This window comes from Erythranthe guttata, chromosome 14 (assembly GCF_056151865.1).
Source record: "Erythranthe guttata isolate IM_541 chromosome 14, IM_541, whole genome shotgun sequence".
NCBI lineage: Eukaryota > Viridiplantae > Streptophyta > Magnoliopsida > Lamiales > Phrymaceae > Erythranthe > Erythranthe guttata.
Genome location: NC_142546.1, coordinates 16,426,075 through 16,446,501, shown reverse-complemented (window position 1 = coordinate 16,446,501; position 20,427 = coordinate 16,426,075). Strand labels below are relative to the sequence as shown.

At 34.3% G+C, this 20,427-nt stretch overlaps 3 protein-coding genes across 6 annotated transcripts; 2 read left to right on the top strand and 1 right to left on the bottom strand.

The window, feature by feature from the left end:
* Positions 1-510: 510 nt before the first annotated feature.
* Positions 511-2,759, top strand: LOC105951707 (DNA repair REX1-B protein). Its single transcript, XM_088813025.1, has 4 exons — positions 511-835; positions 1,217-1,310; positions 1,448-1,552; positions 2,342-2,759. Exons 1-4 carry the CDS (start codon positions 663-665, stop codon positions 2,609-2,611), a joined length of 642 nt encoding a protein of 213 aa, XP_088669151.1. The 5' UTR covers positions 511-662; the 3' UTR covers positions 2,612-2,759.
* An 8,211-nt stretch (positions 2,760-10,970) lies between these two features.
* On the top strand, positions 10,971-16,255 carry LOC105951759 (protein FAR1-RELATED SEQUENCE 3). Of its 4 annotated transcripts, none has more exons than XR_016029489.1 (7): positions 10,971-11,214; positions 11,878-14,088; positions 14,217-14,300; positions 14,454-14,603; positions 14,726-14,836; positions 15,269-15,376; positions 15,724-16,255. XR_016029489.1 is itself a non-coding variant. In XM_088812894.1 (6 exons), exons 2-5 carry the CDS (start codon positions 11,926-11,928, stop codon positions 14,831-14,833), a joined length of 2,505 nt encoding a protein of 834 aa, XP_088669020.1. In that variant the 5' UTR covers positions 10,971-11,214; positions 11,878-11,925; the 3' UTR covers positions 14,834-14,836; positions 15,269-15,605. The 4 variants fall into 4 exon arrangements, 1 of the variants encoding a protein (XP_088669020.1); XR_016029491.1 differs by having other exon boundaries at positions 10,973-11,214; positions 14,450-14,603; XM_088812894.1 differs by lacking the exon at positions 15,724-16,255 and having other exon boundaries at positions 15,269-15,605.
* CPK1 (calcium dependent protein kinase 1) lies at positions 15,627-19,270 on the bottom strand. Its single transcript, XM_012975211.2, has 7 exons — positions 18,491-19,270; positions 17,724-17,778; positions 17,501-17,611; positions 16,997-17,229; positions 16,686-16,890; positions 16,473-16,532; positions 15,627-15,996 (listed from the first exon to the last, which is right to left on the bottom strand). The coding sequence occupies exons 1-7, from the start codon at positions 19,186-19,188 to the stop codon at positions 15,820-15,822; spliced, it is 1,539 nt and encodes a 512-aa protein (XP_012830665.2). The 5' UTR covers positions 19,189-19,270; the 3' UTR covers positions 15,627-15,819.
* Positions 19,271-20,427: the final 1,157 nt, after the last annotated feature.

Genomic DNA, 20,427 nt, shown 5'->3' with positions numbered 1-20,427 from the left:
AATAAAAAAATCGAGAATACAATAAAATTAAGATCGGTTAACGGTCAGTTAAAAGTTAAAATTCGAACAACGGTGAAAGGTTGTCTGTTAAAATGGTTGAGGTTAGTTTTGTACCTCTTGGTAAACAAAATATCAATTAATACATTTTTTAGGGAAAAAATAAAGGGTAAATAGCACTTAACCCCCTGTGCTTACAAACTTTTGCAGATGAATTCCCTGACGATCGTAATATCAGCACATAATCCCTTGTAGTTTATGGGGTAGCTTCCGTTAGTTTTTCTGCAAAATTTAACCGCGAGTGTCAAACTTCAAGAGGGGTCATCTGCAAAAATGAAAGCACAAGGGGGTCATCTACAAAAATATTACTTTGACATTTGATACTAGCGGTTAAGTTTGGCCGAAAAACTAATAGAAAGCTACCCATCAACCACGAGGGGGTTAGGTGCTGATATTATGAGTGCAGGGGGTCATCTGCAAAATATTATAACCATAGGGGTTTAAGTAATATTTACCCAAAAATAAATTGTGATACTTTTCCTTAATTCTCTTCGAAGAAACCCTTGGCCAGATCCTCCATTTTCATGCTAATCAAACACAGCCCAAGGTTACAAATAAAATTCAATAGATTCATAGAAGATTGAAAGCTTAAAGGAGGGTGATTAATGGAGGATTTTGAGAAGAAGGTCTCGATTTCAGAATCTGCGAGTGAGATTCAAGTTGAAGAAGATGAAAGAGAGTCCGAAATCAACAGGTCCTCCAAAACTACGGTGGCGTTGCTCCGCCGATTCCTCTCCGTTCAGCAGCGCCGAGCCCTCGCTTATGCCCGCCTCAAACGGTACGCTTAGTGCTTTTCATCACTGTGTGTGTGAAATTTGGTATTTGTTGTGTTATTTGATTTTTTTTTGGTATTTGTTGAGTGATATTTGATTCAGATTGTAATAGGTACGAATTGTACCATGGCTGTAGTTATAGCAGCATCTCTCTCTCTCTCTCTCTCTCTCTCTCTCTCTCTCTCCCGCCCGCCCGCCCGCCCCCGCTCCCTCTCCCTCCCCCCCCCCCCCTCCCTCCCTCCCTCCCTCCCTCTGTGTGTGTGTGTGTGTCTGTGAAATGCTTATTTTTATTTTCCGAAACAAAATTATATTGACAAATCTACGCGTCTACGTATTCGTACACCCGTTTGATCTTGGCCTCGCATTTGTGTTCTTATTCACGACAGGGGGTTTGAAGATTATATGGTTTTAGGAGGTGAATTAGCCTACCAGAAGCTTTGCAGTGAGATAACTCTCGAATTTAACGATTGTTCGAAACAGGTTAGTGTTAGTAGATATTTATTACTATCAACATTCTCGAAAGTTATAATGGTTACATTTGTTCTTTGAGTATTTTTTTTTTTTTTGAACTGGTGTTGTATCTCATTGTGTATCTATATTGGTTTCAACCGATGTAGGTCCTCGAAATGGAATCTTTATTCGTCAGCCCCGATTGTTGCAGGGAGGATCTAGCTAACTTACTCAAATCGGTTCAAGCACAAGAAAAGGAGAAATTGCATTTAGTACGTCTTCTTGTTTTGCTCTTGGCTTTTTATTCTTTTATCTCGCCTTCTTGGAAAAGTTTGATTAATTGTGGGGCAAAATGGTAAATTGCATTCACATTCGTACTTGATGATTTTCGATTTCGCAAGACTTGCAAGTCTTGACTGAAGATTTTCGTCGAGCTTTTTCTGTAGGAAGGTTCAATTTGTTAATGGCATGAAATGAGGGTTATTAAGTTCATTATTTTGCTTTGTCATATCAATATTTTGTTGACGGGTTTATTGCAATTAGTACCCCTGTGCTGTATCGAATTTCTAAAAAACCACCCCCATGATTCAATTTTGTTTTTAGCGCACACCCCCCTGAATGGGGGTACTAATTGCTAAAAAAAGATTCATAGGGGCACTTTTGCCAAAAAAAAAATATGGGGTAGTTTTATAGCAATACGACATAACACAGGGGTAATAATTGCAATAAACTCATATGTTGAATCGTTTGTTTTCAGGCATGCAAAAAGGTAATGAAGCTTTTTTTTTTTTAAATGGGTAGAGGCATTTCTTCGTAATCGAAGAACATGTTAGTGATAATCAAGATATATATATTTTTTTAAATGATCGCGTGCGTATAGTTTAATAGGATATTAGAATTATATTGGGAAAAAAAAGACATCTTTCAGCGAATGCGTAGTAATATTTAAAGATGATCTCCGATTTAGAAGTTCCGTGTTACTAATCATGTTTATTCATTAATATATATTAAAAAAAAAAAAAAAGAACTAATGATTATTCGGTGCTGCATTTTGTTTTCAGACAGCCATAATTCAAGTGCTGAAGAAATCGGGTCGCCCTTCTGAACGTTTGGTTAGCCACGAGAATTGCACAATAAGACAATCAACGGGGCACGAGTGCATGCACATCCAGCAAATTACGGAAGCTTCCGGAACAGAAGAGGCGGAAGCCGATGCACAATATGATAGTGCTCTCAAAGAAGCCATTAAAGGGGTACAAGATGCTGTCGTTGCCATTAATGAATACCTCGAAGAAATCAGGTACGAGATTGCTGCACTTGAAGCTGAATAATTAACCTTTTTAGTTGCGTAAACTAGATAGAATTTTCGGTTTTGAAAATGTATTTTTTATTTTTTTTTGGAGAATTTTATTCTGGAATGTGAAATTCAAATAATTATATATTTATATGTACATGAGTCTAATTTGCTGCTTCGCATCATATGAGTGGAAATTGGAACGGAATTTTGCGGATTTTGTCTATTTCGATCCGAATATATCCATTATAGAACAATATTTTTCATTCCGAATTCCAAAGTTTTGATTCCCGGTTTTTTAATTACTTTTTTGGATCGGAATTGGAATGCATAGTAGATATCCATTGCCGGCCTAATTTTAATTTCCGAACATTCTGATTATTTTCTTTTTTTTTTTGTTTTAAAATCCGAAAATCACAACTATAAAATCAATACTATTATGTTTTTTATATTATCTCAAAAAAAAAAAAAAAAAAAAAAAAAGACCGCACACTAATAACTTTCTGAATGACAAATTTAGGCGTATGATAAATGTTAATATTTATGTTTTGAAATATCTTTACACCTTAATTGATCAAGATTTTAATTACAGATTGCCGCAACAACCTAATAATAGATTACTTGAATAATTAAGCAATATCACATTCTACTAATTGCTAATAATCTCTTTTTTTTTTTACCAAAATTGAGAGAGATTTACATATATCGGGTCCTATTCACTAAATAGTCGGGCTAATAAAATATTCGGTTAATAAGCTACGTACTTATTCAAACTTTAATGTTAAAATTCACAATTAAATGTTATTATTTCATTAAATTAAATTAATAATATAAGTCATTGGTGACAAACCTTATTAGAAGTAAATGACAAGATTAATTGAAATTTGCTTCACATCCTTTATCAAAATTCATTCCAAAAATACCCCTCCACTCACAAATTCGAAATTACATCATATTATAAATATTCAACGATGTACTATGGTGCACTATGGCATTATTTAACATTTTTAATTTGCATCTAGCATTTTTGTTATTTTTTTTTAAAATTCCGGTCGTACTCCGTAGTTTCGTTTTTGTCAAATAATACAGCAGATTTTAAAAAATACTATGGTATGCTATAATACGCTATGGTATACTACAGTATATTGTGGTGTACTATTCCGAACTCCATGATTCACCAACTCCTAGTCGGCGCCAAACCCTAATTTTCAACATCTTCCAGCCACCATTAAATCATAGCAACCAACAAATTACAGCCGCCGCCAAACCCTACCTGCAAAAACCTAGTCGTCGACCAACCCTAGCCGCCGCCAAATTCAACCCTAGCCATCAACCAAATTAAACCCTAGCCGCCGACCTAGTTAAACCCTAGCCATCGACCAAATTAAACCCTAGCCGCCAACCACCGTAGCTCTGACCAAATTAAACCTCAGCCATCGACCAAATTAAACCTTAGCCGCCATAACCGTCGACCAAATTAAAACCTAGCCGCCATAGCCGTCACCATCCGCCGTAGATTTGACATCCACCACCATAGTCGTCGTCGCCTCCTGCATCCATAAGGACCATAACCATTCCCTTACTAACGCCGCCTCTGCCATAGTTTGTGCATAGCCATCGCGTGAGAAGTGATGGAGATGAAGAGCGAGAGAAAGAGAGAGGGAGAACAAGAGAGAGAGAGAGGGAGAACAAGAAAGAGAAGAGGGAAGAAAAATAGATCTGGGAGAAATGTGTAAAATTTATGGATCTAGGTTGAGACAAAATTTGGAATTAAAAAAATATAAAGAATGTGGGTCATATTTATTTTTGTAAAAATAATTTAATTAAGAAAAACAATATTAAGATTATATCCCCTATCTAATTATGTTTCCAACTAGGGACCTCTAGCATATTAACTCTATTCATCTTCTCCAAAATTAATTTTGAGGTGACTAACTAATCAAGGAAAATACCATTTTATTATTAAAGCTATACACTAATTTTGTCAAATAAAAGTTTTCATAGGAAAATTACATATAATATCAGAATATTTAATACAAGATCTAATTTAAAAAACAGAAAATCCTATTAACTAAATAACGAATCAGTCAGCATGCAGTATCCAAATTAATTCAATATATATATTATCGATAAACCCTTATTTAATTAGTCGGGCCCACAAAATCCTGACTCCGCCATTGACACAAACATCTATTTATACATCGTTTTAAACTGCATATCACACACAACATACCCACAAACTTAACAAAGTTTGTAAAATTAATATTGAAACACACACACACACACACACACACACACACACGATGAATTGGTTGTCGAAGATCGTAATTCTATCACTGGTTTTCACGACGGCGAATGCGTACTCTCTAACGAATGTGACGGTGACTAATGAACTAACCGGAGATCCGATTACGGTCCATTGCTATTCGTCAAACGGCGACGAGGGGACCACAACGCTAACGCTTTTCGGGTTTTATTGGTTTTCGTTCGACAGTGACGCCCTCACGGAGAAAAAGTTCCTCTGCAGCATCACCACACAGTATGGGTCTGGTGTGTATGAAGTGTGGAATATTTATTTAATGAATAACAGATGTGGCAACAATTGTCAATGGAAAGTTCATCTCAGTGGGCCCTGTGTGCAGTGGAAAGACACTCTTGTGTGCCAGCCTTGGCAAAACACTAATTAATTTATTTAGCTTTTATTATTATTATTATTATTATTATTATTATTATTATTATTATTATTATTATTATTATTATTATTATTACATGCATGATGATGATTGTGTTTCTTTAATGTTGATGATGGAATTGATTATTAATTACTCGTTATGAAATGAATTGGAGTTTTTGAAAATTCAAGGATTACCTTCTAATTCCAATGCCAAAAAGAAAAAAAAAAATTAATGGAAAAATTCAGAGTCGAAATTTGAAAATCGGAATGAGAAAAAAATTGTTCAGGGAATGAAAATTGCCGGAACTTCGAAATTAAGTTCGACATGGTTGTGTTTATTTAATGTTGATGATGGAATTGATTATTAATTACTAGTTATAAAATAAATTGGAGTTGATGAAAATTCAAGGTTTACCTTCTAATTCCAATGCCAAAGAAAAAAAGAAGTTTAATGGAAAAGTTCAGAACCGAAGTTTTGGAAATCGGAATGAGAAAAAAATTGTTCCGAAAATGAAAATTTTGAATTGAAAATTACCGGAACGTCGAAATTAATTTCGACATGGTTGTGTTTCTTTGATGTTAATGATGGAATTGATTATTAATTATTAGTTATGAAATAAATTGAAATTTATGAAAATTCAATGTTTACCATCTAATTCCAATGCCAAAAAGAAAAAGATTAGTGAAAATTTCAGAGTCCAAATTTTGGAAATTGGAATGAGGAAAAAATTGTTCCAAAAAAAAGAAAAATTTGAATTGAAAATGGCCGAAACTTTGAAATTAATTTCAAAGTATGGAAATCGGAATGAGAAAAAATGTTCTAAAAAATGAAAATTTTGGAATGAAAATTGGCAAAACTTGGAAATTAATTTCGACTTTAATTTCACCCACGCAGTATTGATCTTTTTTTTTCTTTTTTTTTTTACATTTTGTAACTGAATAAATGTGTTCGACTTAATTTTCAAGATAATTCATAGTATTAAATAAATTAATTAATTTTTCGTAAAAGCCTTTTATATAACATGCACCAAATCACCCTATGTTTAACAATTATTGCAATAAGAAATCATCTCCTATAATAAACGACATTAATCATTAACGAAAAATGGTTTTACGCAGTAAAAAGATCAGATGTGTGTTCGGCGCAAGTTTACTTCGTTTTTTTTTTCTTTTTTCGAGTTTTATAATAGGGTCTTAAAACACACACATTCAAAGGAATTCGAACCCCAAACTTAAAATGTTCGATATATTACATCGTAATAATCTAATTACATATAGCAATAATTTATTTTTCCTTTTCATAATTCGATTACAGATTATTTAAATAACATAAAATCACATAATCATAATCTGTGATGACAAAATCTAATTAGATATCAGATTACCTGAATCACTTTAATCTCCTAAATGTAGATTTTGGAGGGAAAAAAATTCAATTTCTTGAAAAAAATTGGAATTCTGAAAATTTAATTTTTTTTTGGCAATTCCAAATTGTTTTTTGGGAAAATTGGAAATCAAATTCCGGAAATCAAAATCAACTTTATATTTTTTCACATTGCAACTGAATTTAAAAAAAAAATGTATTCGACAAATAATTCGAGTATTACTATTTCCCCTCGAGCTCGTAATCCGATTCCAGATTACTTCAATAACTCAAAATCACTTTCTCACAATAGGTAATAACAAAGTAAGATTATAAGTTATTACCTGAATCACTTCAAAGTTAATATCTCCTTACTAATTATTTCCCAAGAAAAAAAGAAAAAGAAAACACACACACACACACACACACATGCAATATATATATATAGCCCCATATAAACTGAATATATATCATATACAAACCCTAAAAAAATTGTGGGGTACAAAGAAAATAAACAATGAATTTGTTGTCGAAAATCGTAATAATTATATCACTAATTTATCTCACAACATGTGATGCAGCCCCCGAAGTACACGTAACGGTGGCTAGCGTAATACCCGCGGATCCGATCACCGTTCATTGTTATTCAAAAGACGATGATTTGGGCACGCATCAGCTCGCGTACCTGCAGCCATTGTCATGGCATTTTCATTACAGTATACTTGGAGACACGAAATTCTCTTGCAAAATCGACACGCAGTACGGTTCGGGCGAGTACACGGTTTGGACAGACGATATCATGGTCAACCGATGCGGGCTCAATTGTATCTGGCAAGTTAAGTCCACCGGCCCGTGTTTGCAGCAATCACAGGGCGATCTTTGGTGCCTGCCTTGGCAGTAGGGCCGATCCAGTGTATTTAGAGGCCAGTGCCTTAAATAATAAGTGGGTCCGGGGGCAGATCCCCGGAATTTTTTTTTTTTTTTTTTTTTGGGGGAATATTGTTCTCATGTTATTTTGAAAGCAATGATCTTAAAATTATATAATTAATGAATGAAATAATATCAAAAATACTAAACAATTATTTACATCTGTTATAATTAGAGATGACAACATGTCAGTTATGGATTGATTTTTTGCTAAAGTTGAGACTCGACTTAAAAAAAATATCTAAAATCCAGACTCGTCTCAACCCAACCATACCCAAAGTTAACTAATCTTAAAATTAAAGTTAAACTAAAATCTAATATTAATTATAGAAATTTATACTTGTAATATTACAAAAATTACTCTTTTTATTGTTCAATGTACATAGTCAAAATCTAGTTTATGGGTGAAAACATACACTAACAAATTATATTATTAAGGGAATTGATGCAATTAGTGAATTAGAAGCATTAAAATAAAATAAATCTGCCCCAACATTATCAAAAAAAATAATAATAATAACAACATTATCAAAATAATAATAATAATAATAATAATAATAATAATAATAATAATAATAATAATAATAATAATAATAATAATAATAATAATAATAATAATAATAATAATAATAATAATAATAATAATTGATAAACTTCAAATATAACTTTAAAGATTAAGTACAATGAAGTATATATCCTAACAATATAATACAATAAGATCGAGTAACAACAGACGAGTCCATGAATTTATTACAGGGTGAGTTATCGGAGGTTCGGCCAAAAAAAATTTAGATATTTCTTTTATATATATAGTAGGACAAAATCAGGAAACAGGAAAAGAAAATTTAATTTTCGACAAGAAATAAAAGAAAAAAAAAACACTTTATATTCATAGTTTCGAATTTTTAAGTTTAAATATTTTTCTGTCCGGAAGTTCCAAATCACCCGAATCGTTATTTTTGTCGAATTTTGTGAAGAACTGGTTTACGAATTTCTCACTGACTTCTTCCAACTTCGAAGGCGTCGAAAAAGTATTTTTAATAAAACTGCAACAGATCATGTAGAATCAAATTATAACTATAATTATAATTTATAAGAAAATAATCTTATATATAAAAGAAGAAACATTGGGTAACCTAAAAATTCCTAATGTTATTTCTGTAATTATTTATTTTTAATATTTTTTCTCTACTAATTTCTAACTATAATTTTAACAGTTATCAATCTCCGATTTTTCATCAATATATCTCAATCTTAAGCGATAAAGGTAGAAATACGATTTTTTAAATCTTAATCTATATATTTGGATTATAAATCTTAATATGCAAGATTTAAAAAAACCAATGTTATATAAAATAAGAATAATACTACATTATTAATTTTTACTATGTTAGTGTACAATATTTTCTTATTATGTATTAAATTGATTATTTTTTTGACTTTTGAAATAATATCCCGTGCATCGCACGGGGAAAAAATGCTATTAAAGATTAAAAGAAAATCATTTCTTTTGTCTAACAATTGTGTGCGTTTGGTTTATGATTCTTATCATAAAATGCATGAATATATTATATATAACTCACGTACATGTGCATATATTTAAAGTGTGTAAAAAGATTTATCCTAGGAATTACTATAGAGATATATAGGCCAAAATGGTTTAATTTTAAATTAGTTTTTAAGTTTATTTATTTTTAGCAAATTTACAACATTTTCTAGTTTTTTTTTTGTTCTCTTTTTAAATGTAATATACAAATAGAATATTCCTCATTTATTTGTCATATACAACAATTTAATTTGTATATTTAATTTTCATATACAACAAATTTTGTGGATAATTACATCACAAAAAATGACGTTATAGTTATTTTCTATATATGTACGTGCACCGCACCCTGTGCAATTTTTAACTCAAATTTTGAATTTTCATTACTAGATTTATTTTTCCAAATATGCAAGGAATTATTCCATATCAATAATATATTTTTTTGTATTGGAATCCTTCAAAGTTGTAAGGTTTTCCAAATATGCAAGTAATTATTCCATATCAATAATATAATTTTTGTATTGTATTGGAAGCCTTAAAAGTTGAAAGAAATAAGCGATGATCGTGTCAATCAGTCTCTTCGCAGATGTTGATAAAGATGATAATTATTGAGACGGTACCATTACATAAAAAAAATCTCTTCCCCCAAATCTTGACTGAATAAATCACTACCAATTGCATTCTCAATCTTCAATTTGGGCACCAAAAGGAAAGGAGGATAATCAAAACCGAAAGTTTGGACCATAAATTATTAACATTTTTAGGAAATTTATGTAAATTTTAAATAATAACAAAAAATATTGATTTACGCGGATGTAAGACGAAGTGTCATATGAAGGTGATGTCACTTGCAAAAAAATATAGGCATTTAAGGAGTTTCGGTTTAAATATTACATAGATATTGTTCGGCCCTAACTCCCCTATCACACGAATAATTTAAAATGTATGAGCTTTGTTATTAATTATTCCAAGTGTTAGCAAATTTTGTTAATTAGTTTACAAATAAAATCATTCTCCAATTTATACTACTACCATGCAAATAAATGATGTGCATTGTTTTAATTATACGTTTATGAACTGTTCTCTATCGCGCTGCTTGAAAATTGTAGGTATACTTTAAAAGATAAATATAATGCAGAGACTTCTAGAAAGTTCCTAAAAAAATCGATTCTAGAAAATTCTTGTTTACAAGTGGACTTCGTTGGGTTATACCATAGGCTATTTTTCTTGGTTCATTAAAAACCTAATGTGGACTAAATTGTATTTTTTTTTTGATGAAAGATGTTTTCATATTTAAACAGTAGACTCAGCTCGAGCTCGGTTTTGAGGAATTATATATATAAAAAAAAAAGTAATCATATGTTTAAGCGCCCTCAAGCTCGAGCTGGAGTCGGTTTTGATGAGAATGATCTCGAGTTCTTTTTAGCATGAGTCGGGTTTGTCGAGCTCAAGCTCGACCTCGAGTCCAAACTTATTATTTTGTAATTATATCAACGTTAGTAATTCTTTTGTCATTGCAAATTATTTATATTTGTATTATAAACAAAATTACAAAACAAATAATGAAATTTGATTTTTTTTTTGATTCATTTATTATATTATTTTTACTACTATTATTATTTTTTACATTATTTAAATTAAATTGATATTTGAATTACTTATCTAATCGAACTTAACTCAGGTTGAGCCATAATGTGGTCAAATTCGGCTCATAAATTTGTCAAGCTTAATCAAATAGCTCGAACTCGACATGTTTCACAATTAACTAGATTCAACTAAAATAAAAATTCGGCCGAACATCGTGCTTCGTTTAGGCCCGGCCCGCCCGATTCATATTATTTTATTGTTTTTGCATTAAAAAAAAATTAAAAAAAGAAAAATGAAAAATGAAAAAAGAAAAGGCAAGAACAAGAAATAAGAGTAAAATGGGGGAGAGTGTGTTTGTGTGTCCAAACACCCAACTCCTCCAAAGAATCAGTCTACAGAAAATTGAATTGAACTTCGCCCAAATTCCGAAATCGACACGCAACACACGCTCAACTGTGTGAGAGAGAGAGAGAGAAAGACAGTGAAAATCGACTCGGCGATGAGTTATTATTGGTCAGTATTCTTTACATATTCATCGCAGAAGTTTGAAAATTCTCATCTTTTCTTTTACCTAGTTGTTCAAATTCTGCATTTCCCACCTGCTGTAACGGATAAGATTATAAGAAAGAGAGTGAATCAACGTGTTTTTTAGGGTTCGTGCATTATATTTGATCTCTGTAGGTTAGATAATTAAAGTGGTTCTGCTGATTCATTGATTATGTTGTATGGGTAGTTGAAGAACTATATATGTAGATATGTTTATTAATCGCCTAATTCATGATTTTGTCACAAGGGTTTCTTTTATGTGTTTTTTTTTTCAGTTAAGGTTCGTAAATGCTTACAGAATCTGATGTATCCTAACTTATATTTGTAATGTACGTTCTTCTTGTTGTTATGAAATCGTTTGTTTCGAAAAACGATAATCGACCCGTTTTGGGGTGCTTGGATTTTCTCTCGATCGTATCCCACATCAATTGAAAATTTGTGCATTTTCGATGTGGAAAACTTTGTTGCAAGCATGTATGTTTGGAATCGAAGAGTGAGTTTGTTTCCGTGCATGATTTCGTCTACTTTCTTTGATTGAAACGGTCAACCGAAAAGTTTGCTTTTGATGAGGTCTTATAGACAACACGATCTCTATTTACCATGTATTCCCACTTTTTACCCTTTTTTTGAACTAGTATGTCTGCTCTGTGGCAACTGCAGATATCCGACTAATTACATCACCACTCTTAGTGTTATTTATTTGATGAAATGGATGATAAGGTGGTTGAGGTAGATATGGAGAAAAGGCAGAGAAACGGGAAAGCACAAACCGAAAACAGCGAGGATGTAGCCGAAAATTTAAGTGGAAACTCAACCAATCAAGCCGAAGACGAGAATAAGAACAAACCATATATAGGTATGGAATTCGATTCTCAAGAATCCGCAAAGGACTTGTACGATACTTACGCAAGAAGAGTCGGTTTCACCACTCACGTCGGCCAATACATTCGTAGCAACCCCGACGGTCCAATTGTCTCGTTGGAATTCTTCTGTTCAAGAGAGGTTTACAAACGGAAAAACATCGAGAGCTGCAATGCAATGCTTCGAATCGAGAGAAAAGATTCCGAAAATTGGGTCATCACCAAATTCGTCGAGGATCACAATCACTCTCTCGTGGGCCCCAGCAAGGTCCATTTCCTCAGGCCCCGCCGCCACTTTGCCGGAGCTGCTGCAAAGAAAGCCCCCGCCCTAACTGAGGTAGCCGATAATAACCAAAACGACATCATGGTTTCTGTCGATGGAAACCATGTTTTTGTTGATCCAAATGAAAATGCTCCTTCAATGCCGTTGCATTTTATTCAGCCTTGTAGCAGAAGAAGAACTCTCGGTAGAGACGCGCATAATCTCCTAACCTATTTCAAGAAAATGCAGTCCGAAAACCCTGGTTTCTATTACGCAATACAGCTGGACGAAGAGAATCGATTGAGCAATGTTTTCTGGGCTGATGCGAGATCAAGAACAGCTTACAACCACTTTGGTGACGCAGTTGTTTTCGATACTATGTACAGGCCGAACCAATTTCAGGTACCGTTTGCTCCCTTCACAGGAGTGAACAATCACGGGCAAATGGTCTTGTTCGGATGTGCGCTGCTATTGGACGAATCAGAATCTTCCTTCGCTTGGGTTTTCGAGACTTGGCTCTCTGCAATGAACAATCGTCTCCCGGTTTCGATAACCACCGACCAAGATAGAGCCATTAAAGCGGCGGTTAATCGGGTTTTTACGCAAACCCGTCACTGCATTTGTAAGTGGCATATATTACGAGAAGGCCAAGAAAGATTGGCACATGTGTATCTCTCTCATCCTTCCTTTCATGGAGAGCTTTACAGCTGCATCAACTTTTCTGAGACAGTCGAGGATTTCGAATCGGCGTGGAGTTTGATTCTTGATAGATACGATATCGGAAAAAATGAGTGGCTTCAAGCTGTGTATAACGCTAGGAAGCAATGGGCGCCCGTTTATTTTCGTGACACTTTTTTCGCTGCGCTTTCTTCGAACCACGGAGTGAGTTCCTTCTTTGAAGGGTATGTGAATCAGCAGACAACAATACCTATGTTCTTTAAACAGTACGAACGGGCTTTGGAGAATTCTTTAGAAAGGGAAATCGAAGCAGATTACAACACAAACTGTACATCACCGGTACTAAAAACACCGTCTCCAATGGAACAACAGGCGGCTAATCTATACACGAAAAAGGTGTTTGAAAAGTTTCAAGAAGAACTCGTCGAGACTTTTGTGCACACAGCCAATAAGATCGACGGTGATGGTTCGGTCGGTAAATTTAGGGTTGCGAAATACGAGCAAGATCACAAAGCTTACATAGTAATGTTAGACGTTTCCGAAATGAATGCGAGTTGCAGCTGTCAAATGTTTGAGTATTCGGGAGTTTTGTGCAGACATATATTGACTGTTTTTACTGTAACAAATGTTCTAACAGTCCCCTCACATTATATACTAAAGAGGTGGACGAAGAATGCTAGATCCGCCAGCCTGGAGGATGAGCAATACACGGGGGTTCAGTGTATGGAGTCTCTCTCGGTTCGTTTCAACAGTCTTTGTCGAGAAGCACTAAAGTTCGCAGAGGAGGGAGCTGTTGGTACAGATACTTACAGTGCAGCTATGGAGGCTTTGAAAGACGGTGAGAAGAAGATTGCACAAGTGAAAAGAAGTGTTGGAAAAAATAAACAGGATAACGGTAGCAAAAAACCCTCTACACCAACTCCCGATAAGATCCCGTCTTTATGGCCGTGGCAAGATTCTGTGCCTAGTCGGTTTAATCTGAACGACAGTGGGGCCCACATTGCTGATTTGAGTCAGCCAACTATGGCGCCTATAGCTATAAACCGTGATGGCACACTTGCTGATAATACGGTATGAAATATAAAATATATAGAGATTCTTGATTTTCGGTTAGTTGGCACGATATTTGTCGATTGTTTGCTGTTTTAAGTTGTTTTTAGTGGTCAGTGAAGTATAATTACAATTCTTGACCTTTGTAGGTTGTCCTCACTTGTTTTAAGTCGATGACGTGGATAATAGAGAATAAGAACCCAACAAGTAAAGTGGCTCTAATTAATTTGAAGGTGTGTGCAGCTTTATGACATATATATATATATATATATATATATATATATATATATATATATATATATATATATATATATATATATATATATATGTTTGCGTGGTTGTGTGAAATTTTTACTTATATTTACAGTTTTGTTTGCGCAAGGCAGCTCCAAGATTATGGGAGGGCTACTTCAGGAGAAACGGAGGTGCAGTTTAGACTAACGAGAGCCACTTTGGAGCCGATGTTGAAATCCATGGCATACATAAGTCAACAGCTTTCAACACCGGCTAATAAAGTTGCAGTTATCAATCTAAAGGTGACATCATCATCATCTCTTTTGTCTTTACGAGCAAAAAAAGATTCTATCTTTCGATAGTATTAATTGGGAGTTATGAGCTTAATTAAGGTGACGATAAGTAGTGATTTTTTGTTTGTCAGCTCCATGATGCATCCACAACTGGAGAAACGGAGGTGAAATTTCAAGTCTCGAAAGAAACTTTAGGTTCGATGTTAAGATCGATGGCTTATATCAGGGAGCAACTATGACATGTAAGCTCTGTTTCGATTATTCTTCATAGTAGAGAAATAAATATGGGCAAATTACGGCCAACTCCCTAAGGTAAGGCCAAATCACGAAAACCCCCCTCCTGTTTGGGTAATTACAACCACCCCCTTCAACTATGTTACTGTCTTACACGTCCACCCTTACGGTGTCAAATTTTACCTACTAACTGAGGGTTTTTTTTTGTAAAAGAATGCATAGTTGAGGGGTGTGGTTGTAATTACCCAAATAGAAAGGGTTTTTTCGTAATTTGACCTTACCTCAAGGGGGTAGCTGTAATTTGCCCGTTAAATCAATATCAACTTCTCTTAGCTTCGGATTTCTGTTGCCTGGTGAATCTATCTACATTTAGGAAGGAAAAATTTCCATCATATTTTCTGGTCTGTTCAGTGGCTGTAATTTTTTTAATTTTTTTTCAGCGAGCAAGAAGATCTCAGACGAGAAATTGTCGGAGTTAGACCGTAATTTTGTACACGTAGCAGGCGTTCATTCATCTTGTGTACTTACCACAGTTCTTCTCTCTAACGGTAAGCTGTAGATTCATTTATTCAGTTAAACCGAAAATTTTAAGACATAGATGTAAATTCGAGTTGTGAAAAAAGAATACAAAATAATGATTAATGTATGTGACCGATTCATTGTAGAAGTTAGGTTAGCTTACGTCACTTGTTCAGCTCGTTTGTTCTGTAGATATTAGTTGAGGCCATTCTTAAATTTGACGAAAGCTTTAAATTCCAATTGCAACATTATTTTCTTCGTCGTATTCAGGGCTCGTTCGATAATAAGGATGTGATTGCATGAGATATAGTTGTATTGAATATTTTATATTTATGTATTACAAGTTATTTGTAATCGACATTTGATTATGTTGCAGACGAATAATTAATCACGAGCCTCAACTATGCTATCAAATGAAATGACATACGAAAATAACAAATTCGTATAAAGAACGAAATCGATCGAGGACTAATTAATTAGGGCGAAGAGATGATAGGACGACATCTTGAAGAGAGCTGTCTCGTTTCATTGCAACCTTAAACTCCTCAAAGGTAACTTTACCGTCGTTGTTTGCGTCCATCGTATCGAATATCTCGTCTAGTTTCCCCGGTTCGGTTATGTCCATCGGAAGGTAATCATCGGGCAAGGCCTTCATCATCATACCCACATGAAATGAAATAAAGATATGATCAAATATTAATTGTACAAAAACAAAACCCAACTTTCTCAAATGTCTCGGGAAAAGGTAAGCATAACGAATCAGATTGGAATTAGCATTTTTAAAGTCATTTTTTAAAGTCAAAAACTAATTCCAATTTCGTTCAAAGAAAACCGGAAAAATTAGAAATCGGCATTTCGAAAAGTGGAATGAAGATTTTTGTTTCGGTGTCGGAAATTTTTGAAGATTGAAATTTTGATATTATGAGTGCAATTTTTGGGGAAAAATAAAATCAGAATTTTCAAAAATATTTTCCGAAATTAAAATTGGAATCTAATTAAGTTCTGTAAAAACCAAAATGAAAAATATTGTTCTAAAATCGGAAATATTGTGATTGAAATCGGCCGAATAAAAAATTTAGTTCCAATTTTCACCCGTAGCTTTAGTAATAAACAAATGTTTCTTACCCTTAGAAGGGATGCTAGTTCTTCCTTGCTAATGCAACCGGAACGATCGGTATCGTACATCTGATCACAACATTTAGAACAAAAATATGCCATCAAATTCTCAGAATTTGAACGAAAAAAGTTATTACAAAATTAGAAATTTTCAGATCAGAATCAGGAGAGAGAGAGAGAGAGAGAGAGAGAGAGAGAGAGAGAGAGAGAGAGAGAGAGCACCTGAAAACAAAGGCGTAACGCATCGTCGCCTTGCGAATATTTGAGACAAGAAAACCCCCCAATAATCTCTCTCATATCAACAGTCCCATCCCTATTATTATCAAACAAATCAAATATGCGCGGCGCAAGTGGGACCAACGACAACATCTCCATCGCTCTCAAAACCTCCTCAAATTCCGCCAAAGTCGCGCTTTCGTTCTTACATCTGCATTTTTTTTTAAAGTTCAAAGTTCAAACAAATAAATAAAACATCATCATAACTTATGATTATGAACTAATGTTGTCAAGATATATATGTTAGTTTCCCTCACACTTTCTTGAAATTTATACTGAGATTTTCGAGTTCCTCCGGCTTGAGATCATAAGACCCCATCAAATTCTTGAGCTTCTTTGTTCTCAATGAGAAGCTACTACTTAGCACACTCGCCATTGCAGCCGCTCGAAACTTACGTCTTGCATTGAAGCTTTGTAACCTCGTAACAATTTCGGCATCCATTTGTTCTTGCTTCGCCAAATCTCCCGTCACCCATGGATGCCCAAGAATCTATCATGTTTCATAAATTGAATCATAGTATCACGAGTAGCACTCTCGATTTTAAACGAATTGTACGATCAAATAGTTAGGAAAAATTAGATGGACCGAAAGTCAAACCCAAGTTACTGGATACCCCATTCGAAATAACATAATGAACAAAATTTGGTTGCATATTTTTGTTTGACACAAGATATCGAGCTCGACTTGATTAGAGCAAAAAATATGAATTATGATCCAACTTAATTAAAGCTCGTACGACTAATGATCAAACTAAATATACCTCTTCGGCACTTGGTCTCAAATCGGGATCGACTTTGAGAAGACTGGTAATGAGTTGTTTCACTGATGATGAAATGTTCTTCCATGTTTTCTCATAGAAGCTGAACTCTCCCTGCACCACACAACATTCAAATTGGATTTGGATTTAAATAAATAGTTAATTAATTAAATAAATAAAAACTCTAATTTTATTTTAAATTTATTTTACTAATCAATGAACTTACATTTAATATCATTTTTTGCTTCTGCAGGTTTGATTGTGCAATGAAAGGAGGATACCTGGTAAGTACACAAATATGAAAAAAAATTGATTACAATATTTCTATCTATGTCACCATAAACCGAAATCGAAACCGAAACCGAGATCAAAAAACCCGAAACCCGCACGATTGCTTATACAATTAGGCATTGTTAGGTCGTTAAGATTAGACATGACTAATCATACAGTTGGACGCTATTGGATGTTGGGTTAGCCCAATAATTTTTCAGGCCCAACCCGCAAATTATGAAGAAAAAAAAAAACATCAATTTCCTTAGATCCCGATCCAATTTTTTCCAATATTGGAACAAATATTTTTTTTATTACGAATTCCGAATATTCCGGTTCCGATTTATCCGTCTTTTTATGGATGGGAATTGGAATATACATGAAATTCCAATTTCCGATTCGATTTTAATTTTCGAAAATAATTCTGAAAAATCAATTTGTTCCAAAAAAATGTACTATTATAATAATAAAATATTGTCATGTATTTTATACTTTCACTAAAAAATGAAATCTTCCAAATTTCACTGACTCCACTCCGAAAATTTCTAATTTTGGAACGAGTTTATTATTCGAGTTTCCGAAATTCCAATTTTTTTTTTCATGAACGGAATTGAAATTAGCTTTTCACTTCGGAAAAAAATTAAAAAAAATCGGAACTTTTCCGAAATTGCTCATTCCGGTCGGGTTTCCATTTAATATTAATTGGGATAAATATCAACTCACCCAGAGAGTAGAATGTAAAGAATGACTCCAAGTGACCACACATCACTCTTCGCCGTAACCCTCTCGCCGGAGAGCGCCTCCGGCGAGACATAATCAACCGACCCAAACAATTTCACCACCGGATCTGTAAATTCCTCCACCGAACTCAGCCCAAAATCCATAATCTTCAACGGCGAGTCCTCCTCCTTGCTCAGAAACAAACAATTCTCCGGCTTCAAATCCCTATGCACAATACCCGCCCTGTGCAGCGCCGTCAGCCCGTTCGCAATCTGCCTCACCACCGCCGCCGCCTCCGCCTCGCTGTACCTCGGCTTGGCCACAATCCGGTCGAAAAGCTCGCCGCCGGAGCAGAGCTCGAGTATCAGGTGGACCCCACTCCCGTCCTCGCACACGTCGTGGAGGTGGATCACGTTCGGGTGGGGCGAAACGTCCTCCACGATTCGCCGCATTACCAGGAGCTCGTTCGTGAGGAGTGCGTCGGAGATAAGGGACTGTTTGGTTGTGTGGATTGCGATTTTAGGGTTTGTTTTTTGGGGGGTGAGGGGGCCGAATCGTCGGAGCGTTTTGACGGCCACGTGCTTGTTTTTTTCGTCGGAGTTCTTATGAATGCCACGTCGGACGACGGAGAAACCGCCTCTGCCAAGTACATCTGTGATTTCGTATTCGTCGGTGATTGATTTTCTGGTTCCTTGCTCCATTGAAGAAGATGAATTACAAGTCAACTGAAATATTTGGAGGGAGAGAATATTGTGAGAGAGGGTGGTTATTAACTTATTATGTGATGATTGAGGTTTAATTAATTAATTAATTAATTAATCTAATTATTTGTTAATTGTTTATTAAACTACGGCCACATCGGGTAAGACCAAATTACGAAAAAAAGAAAATTCATGTTTTGGTAATTACAAATATCCCATAAGCTATAAATTTTCTTACATGTTATTCCTTATGGTGTCAAATTCAACGTAATTTTGCAGATTTCGTGAAATGTTCTCTAGTTTGTAGTTTTTTTTGTGTTAAAATTCAGCTTCTGATACATCACAATCTGATATTTACAAGATAAAAAACACATCATATGATCATCTTGCTTCAAAAGATGGAGCTCGAATGAGAACAAACGGGTACAAACTTGATAATATTTCATATAGTATATAAGATTTCACTAAATTTGACACCGTTATGGTGGACATGTAAGAAGATTTATAATTGAGAGGAGGTTGTAATTGCTCAAATGTGAGAGAGTTTTTTGTAATATAACATTAGCTCAGGTGGTTGCCGTAATTTACCAAATTTGCTAATTGTTTTTTCTCATTTGTTTTTTTTCTTTTGTTGTGAAGAATGACATGCAAATGGCTACAAAGGAACTATACAAAAAGGAAGAGAGTTGAGGGGAAGGGGACAAAAGACCAAGTCAATAAATGAAATATTATTTCATATTTTTTTGTGGATTAATAATCAAATCTTAAGGTTCCATTTTATTCCATAAATCTTGGGTAAATTACCGTCACCTTTTCAAGTAAAGTCAAATTACGAGAAGAAAAAAAATCATCATGTTTGGGTAGTTAAGATTATCCTTATTAACTATGAATCTTACACGTTCACTTTTATGGTGTCATAACAAAATCTTCTAAATTTCGTGTAATGTCCTCTAATTTGTACTTCTTTTGTGCGAAAATTCAACTTATAATACACCACAATTTGATATTTACAAGTCAAGAGACCCATCTTCTAATAATCCTGTTTCAAAGTGTGGAGCTTGAATAAGGTAAAATGGGTACAAACTAGAGAATATCCACATAATCTAGAAGATTTCACTAAATTTGACACCGCAGGGATCGATGTTTAGGAAGATTTATAATTGATTGGTGGTTGTAACTACCCAAACATAAGAGGGTTTTTAATAAGAGTAAAAAGCAGTTTTCCCACATAAACTAAAG

What these genes read in the sequence shown, in the direction of transcription:
- CPK1 (XM_012975211.2), bottom strand. Translation starts at nt 19,188, where the DNA reads ATGGAGCAAGGAACCAGAAAATCAATCACCGACGAATACGAAATCACA. An exon ending in TGAGACCAAGTGCCGAAGAG is followed by an intron (nt 17,230 to 17,500) that starts GTATATTTAGTT and finishes GAAACATGATAG; the next exon opens with ATTCTTGGGCATCCATGGGT. An exon ending in CGTTACGCCTTTGTTTTCAG is followed by an intron (nt 16,533 to 16,685) that starts GTGCTCTCTCTC and finishes TGTTGTGATCAG; the next exon opens with ATGTACGATACCGATCGTTC.
- LOC105951707 (XM_088813025.1), top strand. Translation starts at nt 663, where the DNA reads ATGGAGGATTTTGAGAAGAAGGTCTCGATTTCAGAATCTGCGAGTGAG. An exon ending in GCTTATGCCCGCCTCAAACG is followed by an intron (nt 836 to 1,216) that starts GTACGCTTAGTG and finishes TATTCACGACAG; the next exon opens with GGGGTTTGAAGATTATATGG. An exon ending in AAAAGGAGAAATTGCATTTA is followed by an intron (nt 1,553 to 2,341) that starts GTACGTCTTCTT and finishes TTTTGTTTTCAG; the next exon opens with ACAGCCATAATTCAAGTGCT.
- LOC105951759 (XM_088812894.1), top strand. Translation starts at nt 11,926, where the DNA reads ATGGATGATAAGGTGGTTGAGGTAGATATGGAGAAAAGGCAGAGAAAC. An exon ending in GCACACTTGCTGATAATACG is followed by an intron (nt 14,089 to 14,216) that starts GTATGAAATATA and finishes TGACCTTTGTAG; the next exon opens with GTTGTCCTCACTTGTTTTAA. An exon ending in TTGCAGTTATCAATCTAAAG is followed by an intron (nt 14,604 to 14,725) that starts GTGACATCATCA and finishes TTTGTTTGTCAG; the next exon opens with CTCCATGATGCATCCACAAC.